The sequence below is a fragment of the Charadrius vociferus genome, unplaced genomic scaffold (assembly GCF_000708025.1).
Source record: "Charadrius vociferus isolate BGI_N301 unplaced genomic scaffold, ASM70802v2 scaffold183, whole genome shotgun sequence".
Taxonomy (NCBI): Eukaryota; Metazoa; Chordata; class Aves; order Charadriiformes; family Charadriidae; genus Charadrius; species Charadrius vociferus.
The window spans coordinates 1-17,146 of record NW_009648250.1 but is presented as its reverse complement, the minus strand read 5'-3'; the positions used below and the strand labels follow the sequence as shown (position 1 = coordinate 17,146).

At 37.2% G+C, this 17,146-nt stretch overlaps 1 protein-coding gene across 1 annotated transcript in view; it reads left to right on the top strand.

Annotated features, from left to right (window-relative positions):
• LOC104285779 (A disintegrin and metalloproteinase with thrombospondin motifs 6-like) overlaps positions 1-16,784 on the top strand; it is a gene marked incomplete at its 3' end in the record, with an annotated part of 22,508 nt that extends 5,724 nt beyond the window's left edge. Inside the window, exons 2-6 of the mRNA XM_009884282.1 lie at positions 1,482-1,870; positions 2,664-3,028; positions 10,772-10,940; positions 15,955-16,169; positions 16,701-16,784. Coding sequence (XP_009882584.1) covers positions 1,774-1,870; positions 2,664-3,028; positions 10,772-10,940; positions 15,955-16,169; positions 16,701-16,784 — 930 coding nt within the window. The remainder of the gene's footprint in view (positions 1-1,481; positions 1,871-2,663; positions 3,029-10,771; positions 10,941-15,954; positions 16,170-16,700) is intronic.
• Between the last annotated feature and the right edge of the window lie 362 nt (positions 16,785-17,146).

Sequence of the window (17,146 nt, the reverse complement as noted above, 5' to 3'; positions counted from 1 at the left end):
ATTTGTCAGGCATGACTTGCCCTCGGTGAAGCCATGCTGGCTGTCACCAATCACCTCCTTGTTTTCTATGTGCCTCAGCAGAGTTTCCAGGAGGATCTGCTCCATGATCTTGGCAGGCACAGAGGTGAGACTGACTGGCCTGTAGTTCCCTGGGTCTTCCTTCTTTCCCTTTTTGAAAATAGGGGTTATGTTTCCCCTTTTTCAGTCGGCAGGAACCTCACCGGAACACCACGACTTCTCAAATATGATGGCTAGTGGCTTTGCGACCTCTGCCAGTTCCCTCAGGACCCGCGGATGTATCTCATCAGGTCCCATGGACTTGTGCACTTTCAGGTTCCTCAGGTGGTCTCGCACTTGATCTTCACCTACAGTGGGCAGTTCTCCATTTTCCCAATCCCCAGCCTTTGCATTCTGTGTCATGGGCAGTGCGGCTGCAGTCCTTGCCAGTGAAGACAGAGGCAAAAAAGACATGGAGTACCTCAGCTCTGTCTCTGTCCTGGGTAACCAGTTCTTGTGTTTCCTTCCGGAGAGGGCCCACCTCTGTCCTAGTCTTTCTTTTCTCGCTGACATACTTAAAGAAGGATTTTTTGTTTGTCTTAATGTCCCTGGCCAGATTGAGTTCTGTCTGGGCTTCAGCTTGTCTAACCTGATCCCTGGCTGCTCCAACGATTCCTCTGTGTTCTTCCCAGGCTACCTGCCCCTGTTTCCACTCCCTATAGGCCTCCTTTTTCCTTTTGGTCATGTCCAGGAGTTCATCCAAGGCAAGTAACATGTTATTTGCTCAATACCAAGACCTGCAAAATATTCTACCACATCAAATTGTAGTTAAGATATACATGAAACACTTTTGACAACAAATACTTGAAAAATTAGAATATGTATGATGAATAGCTTCAGACACTGAAATTTGTTCTTTGGTATTAGAACGTGCAGCATTCCTATTTAAGTGTGTGAGAATTTTGCCTGCATAAGCAGAACCCAGGCCCAAGTAATAACAAAATACATGCTGCAGAAAGATCAGATAACTGCACTCTGGATGGTTTCCCAGGTTCTTCCTTTGTCTACCAGTGTATTGGGTCTAGTTATTCTCTGCTGAAATCAATGAGTGCGTTGCATTGATTATAGCTGGAACAAGTTTCAACACAGTATTTGAGCAATGAGAAACCTTAATTTTGCGAATCTTTATGCCTACTTAACATGAAGTCAGTAACTGCATCAAGAAACTTTATTTTTATCAATTCTTATGCCTGTTTAACATAAAGTCGATTTCTGCATCTTAAGCTGTATGGATCTGCTGTTCAAGGTTAATGATAATTCATGTTTTTTGTAAGATTGTGACTTTGGACCATAAAAGTAATAGTGGCCGAATATGATTTCAAAATGTTACATTACATAGTTCACAACGATATCTTAGTGTTTTGCAGTTTAGATCTGTTTTAGTAGAAAGAATTTACCTTGACTCATTTTCTTTTGTTTTTCAGGAAAAGAAATGGAGCAAGTTCAGTAACTATCCAGTCTAACGTCTTACTGCTATCTTAAGGAATCTTACAAATACTTGTTTTGAATTGAGAAAATGACTGCAGATATAGAAGAAAGTACAGGTTGTTGGAAAAGAATACCTGTCAAAATGTGGAACATCCAGTAGTTAATTTGGAAATAGTATAACATAAACATACCTGTTATGGTGCAATTCTGGAGTGGAGTTAACTCTGTAGCACACAGGTAGCTCTCCAAGGAAGAAAAAAAAAAAAAAGCTTTCTGTTTTTCTAAATTATGGAAATTTTTTGGAAGACGTGGACATGGATTTTGAGCCTAGTCATGGTTTCGTCGGAATTTCACAGTGACAGCAGGCTTTCATATAGTTCTCAAGGTAGGGTTCTGACCTCTAGTTGACTAGAAGCATCTATTTTTGCATTTCATTTGGGTAATATTTTCTAAACCATGTTTATATAATTCATGAAATCATATGGGCGCTCTTCTTAGTCTTATGATTCATTGTCATGGAAGTTTTAAACACAGCAAATCTGATTAATTTTTTTTTGATGTTGTAATTTCTGTCTACTTTTAACTGTAGAAAAGCCTTGCAAATTAAATCTAATAAAGTGTTGTACTTGGTAACAGTTTAGAGGCTTGCATAACAGCATTAACATGTTTTTAGGCTAGGAAGTAAGGATCTAATCTTAGTTTGATCCATTCAGATTTAGGATTTTAATGAAATGAAGAGCCGATTTACATTGTTTTTACAATATAATACTTTTCATTACTACTGTTTTTATTTTTGCAGGTGGATCTAATAGCTTTTGTCTTTGAATGGTATTGCTGGGAAGAATGTGTCTTCCTTAGGTTAGAATTTAGCCCCAAATGTTTACATATTTTAGGTAAATAGCAAAATATATGTAGCTAAAAACTTTTGTATTTCCAGTGACATCACATTAATAGGAAACTGAACACATTTTCTTGACTTAAAAAGAAAGAAAAGAATGTTTTATTTTGTTTAGTAAAACGTTACATCTTGCATTTACCTGCAAATGACTTTTACTCATGAGGGTGATGAGATTTAGCCAAGTATGGTTTATGTTTATACTACTACTTGTTGTTTCCTGTTATATTTTCTCTCTCTTCTATGCCCACTCCCTGGACTGTCTTACCTTGTGATTACAAAGAGGAATTCCTGTCTTACCTTGAACACTACCAACTAACAATCCCAATAAGGGTTGATCAAAATGGAGCCTTCCTCAGCTTTACTGTGAAAAATGCTAAACCCTCAAGAAGGAGGAGGAGCACAGACCCTTATGACCAAGAACTGGCAGCATCTAAATTATTTTTTAAACTTTCTGCCTATGGCAAGCACTTTCATTTAAACCTGACTCTCAACACAGATTTGGTGTCCAGACATTTTACAGTAGAATACTGGGGGAAAGATGGACCGCAATGGAAGCATGATTTTTTAGACCACTGTCATTACACAGGATATTTGCAAGACCAGCACAGTACAACTAAAGTGGCCTTAAGCAACTGCAATGGTCTGGTAAGTGCACATTACATATTCTAGTACAATAGTGTGCTTGTCCCTTTTAAATTACTGAAGAAGGACCTAATTGGCGTATCTCAGGTTTTTGAGTCCCTGTGGGAAGCAAGCAGACAGGAGGGTGCAGAAAATCACTAAAACCTGATATGGGTGCTGGGGAAAAGTAGTCATTGGTTTTTCAAGCTTAATTGTAAGTACTGAGACTAAGATCTGTAGTCCTTTGGCAGGCAAAATTTTCAGTGCTTACCATGTCTGCTCTAGGGCTGCAAGGTGAGGTCTGTGCTGAGACCCTCGTGGCTTGTGAAAATGTTGCAAGCTCAAGGGGCAGGGAGGAGGAAACAGTGGATCCTTTGGGATGCTGAATCTCTGCAGAGAGATGTTGGTTGAACTGAACACCCACTTGTTGTCTTTGAGAATTTGGGTTTAGAAACTTCGCGTTAATAACGGACGAGAGGAATTGCTTGGTGTAGAAGTCATTGTTGCTATAAATTCAGAGAGTGAAGAGGAAAGTAGGTCCTCTGCAAGTACCAGCATCAGGTAGTAATGATTTACCTTTTTTTAGAAATACTTCGTTTACAAATTGTAAACAGTTACATTTAAAAGTAGGATTAGTCTCATCTCTTTTATTCTCATCTCTTCTTCTATTTGATCACATGATCAAAGCTTCTTTTATTCCCACCAGAAATTAGAAAACAAATGCAAAAAATTGAAAACCAGACTATTGAGTAATAAAGCACTAAAATATAAAGGCATGACTAGGAAATACTAAATTAAGAGCCCATGATTTCCCTAGCAAAAATACATGTATTATGGTTATTCATTCTGGTTTTAGTTGTAGTAGGACACTGGTCAGTCTTCTTGTTAGGAATAGACAGATCTACCTAATTTCTAGCGAAAAAAAAAAAAGATTACACAGGCTTACTAAACTGATTCCTTTTTATACTTGAAAGTGCTATTGAATAATGCATCTGGGGATGTTATTTACAAGTAAAAGCCTTCAGACTGAGATAGGTTGCATTACACCCAGCTACTTGTGATATCCCTGATACAGCCTAGGTTAACATTTTGGAGTACTCTTGAGGAAAAAGAATTTAATGGGGATTTCCAGGGCTAAGTGAACACTTTCAAAGAAACGTAGTTAAAATGGTGTTCTGTTGAGTGTGGTAACAGTTTGGTTAGTGCAGACTTGTAGTGGATAGGTCTTAATTCAGTATAATTTTCACTTCGGTTTTGCAGTTCCCATGTAGTAACTTTTTTTGTCACAGTTATTTAAGATCTTGAACTAATAAAACTCAATCATTTTGCTTCTGAGTTCTTTTCAGCTAAAAATACTATGGAGGGCAAGTCCCTGCTTTCAAGACTCGCTTCTTTAAAAGAGGCTGCATGCCTCTATCTCCAGAATTTCTGCTGGTTGGGGCACAGACTGGTTGGCCACCTCGGAACCTGCAGTCCGTGCCATGGTGCTCCCTTTTGGGTTCCTCCCTGGTTTTGGCCAGGGAGTCAGCCAAGAACACCTGCTCTTGCCTTAGCCAAATCTTACTTTCATGTTAGGAAAACAAGAGTGGGATGAAGCAGGAGAAGTCCATGTTCTTCTCTCAGCGTTGCCCATTTCTCACTCCTCATGGCACCTCTTTTCTTCAAAGAATTTAGCAGCATGGAAGGTGCCACGGTGAAGCAGAATCTTTTCTTTTTCCTTCTGTGCCTCACACCCTGAGGTGACGTTTAGCATTCCTGTTGCTCAGTGTTTTCCTTCTGTCCTCAGCCTCGCTGTTTTGCTGGAGTGAGGCTGCGTGTTGTTCTGTGATTCTAGGTGTCAGTATGTTAACTTAGTGTTTGCAAGTTAACTTCAGTGCGGAGTGCTTCTCAGTTAAATCATCTTTTTCAGTGCTTTTAGTTGTTGGCAGCTCCTACGTATTTCTTCTAGGTATTCCTGCTCTGGATTAAGGCAGCCTTAATCCAGTCTCTGGGCACACCACGACTGGCACTCTTGAGTTCTTCATGGTCATGCCTCTTACTTGGGACTGCAAGTGTCAGGTGTCCACTGCATCTCCGAGAAAGGCCAAGCCACAAGCATGTGAGGCTCCTGCCATGCTCCAGAAGCAGCAGGAGTGGGTGACACAAGGCTCTTTCCCCGAGAGGCAGGGATCCTATGGAGCGGTGCAGCGGTGGGCTCGACTCTGTGTCATCCTCTACTGTACAGAAACTCCTGTGTCATCCAGTGTTGGCAAGGCCTTCCGGGGCACTGAGTATGGGAGTTACCACTCCATTCAGATAAATCCATCACAGAGTTCTCTTTAAATGAGGAATCCTGCTGACAAATATTTTATTATACAGCTGCTGGTTAGAACATGTTTAATAAAGCGATTGGCAGTGAATGTTGAAGACAATACTACTTGCTTTAGAATTAGTGATAGTTCAAAATATGTTGTGCTTAAGGCATTTGTTGTGTTTTTCAGTCTGATTCTTGGTCTGAAAGAGACTGCCAGTCATATTCTGCATAGTCCTTGATTAACATGTGTCTCAAAGTAAGTCATTTTAAGTTTAGCTCTAAAACAAGTAGTAATCGTTAACAGTGAGTGTTGCTCACAAGCAAAATTTAAGCATTCAGTTTATTCCAGTTGTCTTGTTAGGCTTCAGTATTGCCAAATGAGTCAAATTTCTTCCCCTTAATGAATGTTTTGAGTTATTCTGTTTAGTTTTTCAGGGTAGTCGGGTGAGACCATGGTCTAATTAACATAAATTGTATGACTTTAAAGAACACTTGCAGTTTCTGAGATGAGTTCTACTGCAAGGAGGGCTTTCTCTCAGTTTTGTTATAATGAAATTGATGAGCAGTCAGTTCATTTCCCTGTCACTGTTTCCTGTTTCAGCCTCTCCCTCTATATTTCTTATTACCAAGTGCCCCAGAATTACAGGCTGCTACTTACTGAAGTTTCATTCCAGCAGTTTCCATCTGCTGGGCCCTGATTATGCTATAAATTGTCTGAAGTTATGAGGAAAGCTCTATAATCCAGTGAGCAGTCATGTGAGGAAATTGAAGGTCTTGTCCGGCAGGCTTTTTGGCTTCCAAACTCATATTTACTGTAGTGGATGTTACATTTGTGGATGGATTGCAGGTTTGGCCTTCTCATGAAAGAGTCTGCAACGAGCAGTATTTTGGGGCCTTTGGATGTTGGGTGCGAGGCAACAAGGCTGAGGCATTGCCTAAGCTGAGCATGTCATACTGAAGGAAAAGAAGAGAAGAAACGGTGTTAGACTGGCTGAAGAGAGAAGAACGCCTCAAGGGAAGGAAGTTTGTCTAATTGAGGGGAGCAAGTCTTAAAGAAGAAAAGTTTTGGAGCTCATAGTAGTGGAATTCAGCAGAAACCAAACTTTTTGCGTTCTGACCGACCTCTGTCCTCTGCCAGGTATCAAAGCTCTTAACTGAGTCCTCAAATAAGTTTTCTGCAGTAGAAGATTTTCTCATTTTGAACTGAAAAGCCCAGTAGTGGGAAATACATTAATATGTGTAGAAAGTGATTATTATTAGGAAAATGAATGAGAGTTTAAATCATATTTTGAGGCTACTGTGGGTCCAATGTAATGTTTAATGTAAAAGCCCAAGTATTTCCATAGCATGTGAAGTTTCATGCGCTGAGTGACATTTGTGCCAGGTTGCACCAATGTCTCCGTCCAAAAAGAAAGCACAAGAAGTAGGCTGTGGCTAAAAGCATGACCGTACTTGGTTAAAGGAGGAATTATTCTGCTGGAAGACTTCATTTTTGTTTCATGTATTCCTAAATTCATATATGTATTAATTAATCATATTCTTAAATTATCTCATTTGAAAGCTGATTATACTATAAATAATACATCTACTTTTATAGATTATAAATTGCATATAGTATGGTGTTTTTTAATCGTATGTAAAGTAATGTCTAATTTCCAAAATAATTGATAAAGATCAGAAATTATATTGAAAGGGATTTAGTGTTGTAGGTCAGTGTCTTTGGAGTTCTCTTTGGTACTAATATGTATTTGCAGTATAGACTTAGTATTTAGAAAATTATATATAAGCTGTCCCTTTCCCGCTTTTAAGGTGTCTTGTTAGATTCCGTGATGTACTGTCTCAAGCCAGATCACTATTTTTTTCATCTTTAAGAACACAGTAAGCTAATGCAATCTTTTTCTTCTGTCATAAAACTGCACTGAAGTGTGTAGCCAGCTGTAGACATACTGAACAACACTGACACACTTTCAGAAGTTTCCATTAATACTATTTATATTAAAAATGGATAAGGCATAAAGTCTAGGAAGGTTCAGGGCATGGAGAAATTGTAAAACAGTACTACTGCGTGGAAAAGGCACACACTTACTTGTCCTCCACAATTCAGTTTGCTTCTGTGACTGATGGACATCCTCCATCTGAAGGAGGTTAAGGCTCCAGCTGGACAGCCTGACAGAAAAAGATTCCTTTTTACAAATTCAGGGGAACTCCATGTGGATTCACAGATTTGTCTGAGCATGTCAAACCGCTGGATCCAGACCTTATATATGTTAGCAGGAGTTGGCAGTCTGTAGTGGGATTGGATAACACAGGACCTCAAACAATCTGTTTTAGATAATAATCTTGGGAATGTTGCTGGTAGTAACCTACTTGGGGCATTCAGCTTGTTTCTTAAATTCATGGTATTTTGTCAAAACCTTTTGCTGGTCATTCTTATGTCATAATGATATTTCTTATGCTTTGGAGAAGTTTAATTTACAAACTGTTCAAATACAATAGCAAAACTAAAAACAAAATTAAAATTAATTCATTTTAATGCTTTCAAAGGGCATTATTTCAGTCTCCTTTTTCAACTGAAACTGTGTCTTGCTCAAATAGTAGATTATAAGCCAAAATGGGGTTTAGAATATTGGTTTGGATATAATATCATGATTCCCACTGCTTATTAATCAGGTATTGCTGAATGCACGTACAATGGAAGTATCTCTAGCCACATAAATTTCCTAAACTCAATTAAATGCTGTTTGTCACTGACATACGTACTTTTTATATATGGAATTTGGAGCGCTTCTTAAAAATCAGTCACTGCAATTCAGTGAGACCACTTGCATCAGCTTAATATTGGAAGAACAGTTTTGTTTGCCAGCAAAATTAGTAAATTAGGTTTAAAATGGTATACGTGTGCCGGGCTTATTTGAAGATGCCCTTTAAATATGTGTATATGCCATACAGGGCAAGTGAGTTTCCAGTGTTCCAGCAACTGACTGCATACATGTTCTGACTATGTGGTGCTAGGTATAAGTTAAAATTTATTTGCGGTTCCTCAACGAGATGTTAGGAAGATCTCTGTTTTCTTAAACCACCATAGTGTTTGGGCAGATGAGATCAGATGACGACTAAGCATAGGAAAAATTGGTGCTACTCTCCAGCCGTTTTTACTTCTGGTACCTGAAGGAACTGTGATCATAGTTTGCAGACATTTGTAATAGTTTTTGCATATTTGCAGCAGTAAATACGCAATTTGTATAGAGAATTAATATTGCAGTTAAGTGTTTTTTATGGCATCTGAATTGACTCACTCCCACTGAAGTCATCTCACTGCTCAAAGCTACCAGTTCAGTATCTGATCTAAATGTCTCATTTCATGCTTAGGCTTGTTAACCTGGCTGGATTAGAGTACAGAGATGAAGAACAGATGCCCTGGAGTAACCAGATTTAGATTAAGACCCACTCTGTCCAGAGACAGAGCCACAGGTTGGATGGTACCTCTGTCTCCTCAGGCTTGGCATGAAGCGGACAGCCTGATGGGGTTGGCCAGAACCACTCCACAGGACTCTTTTCTTGTGGGAACATGATACCGGAGCTTATAATGGCTCAGGATTCGCGTGAACCCAGATGTCTGACATCCAGACTGGAAGCAGTCCAGACTGTCAAGGTTCTTTCTGCACATCTGGCAAACCCAGTTATGATTTCATTTACATTTTCAAGACCACTTCAGCAGCAGTGTACCAGTAAATGATTTATTTTCTAGTAAAATCACAGACTCCAAGTAACAAGAAGGCATTGTGAGAGGAATTTGATATCAGCATCTTCCAGGTGAATATAGACCCTGATTTTGCCTTCTTGAGTAAATAATTGAGTTCATAATGAAAAATACCACTGAAGAGGAACACTTAGTCTTAGTCCCTGTGCAAGGAATGTGTAATTGAAAGCTGCAGTGTGTTCATACATCAAAATTTTTAATAGTCTTATATTTGGAGAATACTGTTCTTTCTGATGTGTAACACAGGATTTTTTTGTTCTGTAAGTTTTATGTTATTACTGAAATCCGGTTGTTCCGGGAGTGAAGAACAGCAGGCATTTGATGTACAAAACAGCAGCAGGACAAGAGCTTTGACCAAGAGTACAGTGGCAAGCCCTGATCGTAGAAACAGCTTTAGGATATTTAGAGCAGATATGGAACGAATGGTCTTATGGTTGATCATAGAGGTCTCATCAGAGGAAAAAAAATAACTCCTTTAAAAAAAGGCTCATGCATAGTACTTGCTTTACAGATCAAAGGTGTGGTAGAAATTTGTGATTCATCAAATCAAGATATGAATGCAGAAGTTCCTGCTTCCAGTCTCCTACCTGATGAGTAGCTCTTTCTCCTGGTGTAGAAAGTTCATACATTCAGAATTTTCTAGATATGGATACCAGAAATTTTTATTTAGCAAATAAAGGTGCGGGAATTTGTCAGGGCTTATTCCCCAATATTTCTATATCTGAAAGGATTCCAAAACTGGATTTTCTACTAAAGTTCAGTTTTAATTGCTGAAGGTTCAGGAAATTGCATAGTTGGCCTGAAATCCCCGTTTTCTTCCATAAACCACTTCCTGTTTGGAAGAAGTTGAGTTCACAAATGTGAAAGTTATGAGAATAGAATATCTACTATTCTGCTCTGCAGTATGAGGAAAAAAGTGTTCATTTGTTAAAGAGAATGAAGTCCTAGAGCCTAGTCTGCAACAACTTGGATTTGCCAGATTAGTGGTGAGACCTTTTAAGGAATGAATGCTTTGTAGATAGTGTGTCATAGAATGGTTTAGGTTGGAAGAGACCTTAAAGATCGTCTAGTTCCAAGACCCCTGCCATGGGCAGGGACACCTCCCACTAGGCCAGGTTGCTGAAAGATTCATCTTCAGTTAATGTTAATAATTTCATTTTAATAAGTAGCTCAGTTTTGCAGTTCAGCATTTGAATGTAAAATGCTGAATGTTTTCCCTGAATATATGTTCTAAAATTAATCCTTCATTCATCTTTTCTTTGATGCAGTATGTGGCTTTAAGCATCTACCGGTATGTCATCACAGAGGGATATTGGTCTCACTATTTGACCAAGGCCGTTTTGGCTTGGCATCACTTTTAATGGATATGAATCATGTAGTTTTGGAGCATCACTGTGAAGAGATTATTTGTCATACACTGAGAATATCTCTTGCTTTCTTACCACATCCACCAAAAATGATGGGAAAGAACTCCAGAAACAGGGCAATGATATTTGTGTCCTTTTCTGATTATGTGGCTTATAGGCGCTTACTCCTGCTGCCACTAGAATCAGTGGAGGAGAGCTGGCCTGTGCATTGTTTTCTGTGTTGTCTTACAGTTGTGGATTTCTTCAAAGACATAGATGATAGTAAAACGTTTTTTGAAGTTAAGCTTTTTGATAGGAGTTTTATATTGTCTTTTGCAAGTTTTAATTTTCTTATTTTCTTCTTTAAGCATGGAGTCATTGCTACAGAAGATGAAGAGTATTTTATTGAGCCTTTAAGGAATATAACAGAAGATTCTAGTAGCTTTAATTATGAGAATGGTCATCCTCATGTTATATACAAAAAATCTACCATGCGCCAGCAACATCTCTATGATCACAGTCACTGTGGAGTCTCAGGTAAATCACACTTGATTATGAGTGTCAATCCTTTTGAAAAAAATTGTAACTTAAAATATATTTTAAAATCTTGTTTGGTTCACATGTAAAACAGTGGAGAATGTAGCAATGGGAATCCTGCTTTTGGGTGATATAATGTGCCTGGTTGAAAAGAAGTTTTGCCTTTTTTTTTTTTTTTTTTCAGATTCAGATATAGTGTCTTTCAAAAACTGAGACACTGGGAATAAGTCTTGCTTTATGCCTGTGTTGTACGCAGTGGTAGTAATAAGCACAGGCTTCCTCAAAATATGCTACAAATGTACTTAATTCCCCAACTGGAAAGTCTGAGTGACTAAGTATTACAGCTCAATGTTTAGTAAGTGTTCCATCTCATTTGAGGAGCATTGACATGCAATAAATGTGTTAGTATTATGATTAGTAATACATATGGAGCTGGAGTTCACGTTTTTCTTGTTTACGGAGGTTTATTGTGTTTTGATACTGGCTTTTGGTTCAGTGGGTTAACATTATTCCATAATAGCCAAATATGTGATTTACAGGTTCCTTATGGGAAGGATGATATAGTTTTGATTGAGAGATGTTTTCATTGTAAAGCAGTTTTAACTTCCACAAATACACTTTTCAAGTGCTCTTTGACATGACTTTCACTTGCTTAAACTGAAGCTGAAAAAACTAACTTTTTGAAGACAGCATAGAGTAAATCTGACAAGTTATTTTAGAGCACTGAAATAATGGGATTTTTACATAACAGAAAAATGTTCTAACCTTGTCATTTGTTCATGTCTCAGAAATAGCTTGTTCTTAAAAGTTCAGTCCTGGACAGTCATATTCCATGAGATTCAGTGCACAGGGCAGGCTTACAAATGCTTATCTTAAAAGAAAATGATACCACTCTTCACTGTTGTAACTTATTTCAGCTTCTTTTAGAGCTTGTAACTTTTACAGGCACCAGCTGACGAAACTTACAGTACAGACTGTCTACAAAGGTCCATGGTTGGGAGACAGTTTTTCCTGAGTGTTTCAGTTAACTGTTTTTAGGGAATGTCAGACTTAATGTTTGTAACTTTTTTTTAGTTTGCAAGCATTATTCCATCTATGTGCTTCTAATACTGCAAAACAAGTCTCCTAAATACTACGGCTTGCAAACTGTAAAATAAGAGTACTAATGTATGTCCATTTTGTGGGGAAAGCTGTTACTTAAGCCTCTTGAAATAAGTGGAAGGGTTATGAAATGTGGGATTATGCGATTCGTACCATTATTATATCCCTAGAAAAACAAAAGCATATTGGCCTCTGTCAGATGTTATCTTCCAGATTAACGCTTAGGAAGTCATTCTCCTCCAAGTGAGCATGGGGCAGTGGCAGCTTGTTTGGTCAGGTTGCATTCAGTCGTTCTGGTGGTATCTGTCGTATGGATTGTAGGTTGATCAGAGCTATACATCTTGCACGCATTTTTTGTGGAACATGCAGTAGTCTTTAGCATTTATTCCTTTGCATAATTGATGCTGCCTTTGCTCTTGGAAGCTCCTGTGCATTTTCTGAGCTTTCATGTCTGTCAAATCCTGGAGTCCTTAATTACTGAAATACTAGAGCACTGCTTTTTACAAGCCTGAGGCTACTAACATGCTCATTCATCTCAGTTTCTGCTTTGCTTGTTGCTCTGTGTACTACTTCTACTCCATGAAAATTTCTGAAAAAAAAATTGCTCTCCCCCAAAACTGCAAGGTCTTACTTTGCCAGGTGACGGGCTATTTTAATGTTCTCCTCATGGGTACCAAACCTGTTTTAACTCAGTTTTCAGACCCTAGCACTAAAGCAAGGTTTACAGTAATAACTTATTTTGCTAGTAGCATAAGTCTTCGGTGCTTTTGACTGATTTTGGAAGTTTTGAGCAGTCCAATTTTGTGTTTTCAAGTGCAGTTGTATCAAACCTATAGCTGCTGTTTGCCAGTTATGTAATGTATTTTGTCTGGAGACTGATTTTTAGCTTTACCTTCAGAAGAGTTTTGCCAGTGCAGTATGCTGGGAGGAATCTGCTAGTGTAGCTGTGCCACTATTCACAGTCTGGCAAGTTTCCCCTACTTTAATCTAGACCTAAATTTACAGTGTACCTGTTCTGTATCAGGGAAGTGGTCAGGATTTTGACGTGTTGATGGAGGCAAAGGGGAGTGTTATTTCTGACGTTTCTGAGGAAAAAAAAAATGCAATAACTGATAGAAGGTGGGTTGGGGAACTTGGTGAAAAGATGATCAGAATTGGTTGGGATGAACATGTGATGGACTACTTCATAGTGGATAGTAGAATTATGGTGACTAATAGAACAGATGAATTGGAGAGTCAGGGACATTTAGATAAGAACATGGGACAGATTTTTGTAACCTAAATTAGATTTTAAGCAGACGTAGAACATTTAAAAAATAAAAAATGTTCAATTACTATTTCACATATGTGTCATCACCAAGTTAACTATGTTTTATTAAATATGGCCGAAATCATTAAGGCCTTGGTAAGAAGTTCAGCACCGTCAAATTCCAATTGCTTCAATGGGATTTGAGGCCACTGGGTTATCTTGCAGAATGCTGTGTTTGGATAGGATTGAGAAACAACATAAGTTGACATCAAAGCTGCAGAGTGGCAGATTAGCTATGTGCTGCCTTATGTAGTGGTTTTATTTGTGCCAGACTTTACAGTCAGTGTATTCTAAAATGAAAAAACGCTTGTATATACACTAAATAATGATGATTTAAAAAAAAGTAAAATCCAGCACATAATGCTTCATTTCAAAATATTCTCATAGTTCCTCCTTAAATAAGTAGCTTTCTATTGTGTTTTGAGATCTTTTTCTGTTTGTGTTTGTGTTCTCTCCTCTCTCTCCACCTTCACCCCAGCCTAACAGGACTGACTTAGGAAAACTTGGTGTGAATTCCATGTCTATACACATTTGGAGTTCTTTTCTGTTGCAATTTAAAACCTAATTCCCTGCTTTTGTAGTAATTATTTTTGGGTTAATTACGGTGTTTTTCTGAGGGTTTTTTTCTTTCCATTTTTGCTTTTTTTTTTTTTTACTTCCTAATAGCTATGTTTGATGTTAATGAAGTTTAATTTTTTTTCTTTTTTTATCTAGGAATATGGTGGAAAAATGACATAACTTGCCACAGATCTGTTTTTGTTAAATATGTTGCAAGCTTTTATTGGCATGTTTTACCTTTTTAAAGAAAACTCTGTCAGCATTATTTAGTGTTTTTAAAGTAAAACAGCATAATCATTGGTAGATCCTGGAGTGTGAGCTTAAGTACTCAGGATTGTTTCCAGTTTTTCCATTGCTTTGAGACCAGCTGAAGCCTAAGCTTCTCATCTGATAAGAAAAAGAGAAATGTTTGTTTTTGTGAAGTCTTCTGAGACCTTTGTTTGAAAAACACTATCAAGATGAGTCCAAAGTATTATTTTACTTTTTTCTCTGAAAGTTTTCTGTATAAGCTCATCAGTTTTCAAATGTTTAGAACAGATTTGCATCTTTGAGTGAAAAATTATGAATAAATGTGGAAACAGGATTGCATTTCTTAGGTACTCCTAGCATTCTTAATAGCATCGGAAACCCTCAGATGTCAGCATTTGTTATTTGAGAATGAAGAGTGGATTTTTAAAAATTTTAGTACAGAAGCTGTCAGAGGAAATTACAGGCATTCCTAAATCACTGCTTACGTGAGATGAAAATCTTTGAACAATTAAAGCAACTTTGAATTTCCTACTGTAGAGATTAAAAACAGGAAGAAGCTTAGTATTCATTATAGAATCCTCAACAGGTTTTAATACTTGATATTTTTTTATACCATTGCAGAATGAGGACAATTTTATTACTGGCATTTTTTCAATTACCAGGTTGATTTTTATTTTTTTACTTTTCTAAAATACTGACCTTTTAAAGCCAACACTGTGGCCTCAAAAATTATGAAACACTGCAACAGTGGGAATGCCAAAGCTTTGTGTTCCTGGTTTTGACTTGAACATACATTCTTTGTGGTGTAGTTACTGCTTTTTGAAAATAGAATTTTAGTTGAATTGCGTAAATTCAATTCGTAAATAGAATTTTAGTTGAATTGCGTAAAGCACTGCTTTTTCATGGAAGGTACTTGGTCCTATCTCAACTGGTCCTTAACTGAACCCATTTTAGTTTTGGAGGGAAGGGCGGGTTCAATTTTGTCCTGAGGACAGGAATTCGAATTCAAAGTAAGTCTGTAGTGTTTGTTTTGCTGATAATTACAGCTGTTTAGATTTTTAATAATCAATCTGTTGCATGCAAGAAATTTTTATTCCATGTGTTTACATGAAAGGAGTTCAAGAATCAACATATTTCAATTAAAATTATTGTTAAAAATAACTATAGCAATTATCCTATGTCAGGCCATTTTAAATTTCCCATTATAATTAATTCATGAGGTAGATAAAACGTAATCTGATAGCTTTCTGAAGAGAAAATTAATTTATTTGGCCCAAAACCTATTGAGGCATGTAAGCATAATTGCCTAATAATTACAGAGTTTCAAAGGAGGGAAGAAGCTTTTTTAATGCCTTATGAGCATGTTTAATTCCTTAGTATGTTTTGATACCTTTTACCTTAATTTTGAATTTTTGGTTTCCAGTATGTTTTTTTTCCACATGTTATAGCTATCTTGTTCTTACCCATAAGATTCTGAAGTGTGCTTGTGGTTAATTATAATTAATCTTCAGTATTAACATTGATGTGCAGAATCAGATCCGTTAAAAGAAGACTGATGATTTATTATCCTAAGTTAAGTTAAGGAGAGGTGAGAATATTAGAACTCAAATTTGGCTTACCATTATATAAAGTATTTAAAAATAATAAAGAAGATTAATAAATTTAACTTTTCTTTGCCTCAAGAAAGACTTCTTTTTAGAAGCTTGACGATGGTGATCTCAACATAAAACAGCTGCATCTGACTGAGTTTTACTAGTGACGCGTCTGAAGTGTGTAATTATTTCTGGTTCCTAGAAGACCTCACAAGAAGCGGTAAACCGTGGTGGATGAGTGATGCATCTGCTTTTCCAACTTCACTTCCAGTCAATGACACGTTAAATAGTCATAGTCGACAGAAGAGATCAGTAAGCCTTGAACGGTTTGTGGAAACGCTGGTAGTAGCAGACAAAATGATGGTGGGATACCATGGTCGCAAAGACATTGAGCACTATGTTTTGAGTGTAATGAATATTGTAAGTTTCATCCCTCTCTGTGTTCATATCAGTATGTATGTACTGAAATGATTAAGCAACTGTTAAGTATTTATTTATTGGCATGAATAATGCTTTAAAATAACGTATTGGCTTGCAGGAATGAATAGTTGAAATATGGCAAATGTTAGCATTGTAGGAAAAAATGCAGTAGTGTTTCTGTCAAGAATTACTCTATGATCACTTTTGAATTGTTTGTCTTTAATTTTAGATTCATATGATTACATTTAGATTATACACTTCTATTCTCTTTAAGTCAACAGTCTGTATGCTTCTTGTGCTGGATCAGTTATGAAACATGGTATAAACGGTTTTCATTGAAAAGTGTGACCCAAGAAGTTTGTTTTACTGAATGGTCATTTTTGGTCCAAAAATAACTCTTATTCAGGTGGTAATGATAACTAACATTATGAAATTACACTGAGCAAGAAAATAGGTTAATTTTTAACCATTTAGGAAACAAGTAGTGTTTCTTGTCTGACTTTGTGCCTTTTCTTATTTTCTGGAGGTCAGGTTGCCAAACTTTATCGTGATTCCAGTCTAGGAAACGTTGTGAATATTATAGTGACACGTTTAATTGTCCTCACTGAAGATCAGGTAAGAGCTGTTGGCACTAAGCTTTATATTACTGAAATACAAGTTACATTATTGTGTAATATAGATTTCATTTAATCATTGCTTGAAATGGCTGCATCTGGGTACAAAACCTATCTTGTAATCTTTCACTACTTTAATCAAGATGAAACCGTTCAAAGGAATATTCCTCTTGTATCATCTCAAAGATATCTGTTCTTTACTTCAGGTGAATATTAGTAAACCTTCGGGGATGTCGATTTTATTTTTAGATCTATATTTTATGATATTCTAATTTTTTTGTATTGACATAATCATTAATAAAGTTGGAGCAGAAAGAATGCCTGTTCAGTAATACACAGCTGAACTTGGGGTCAGATTTTACA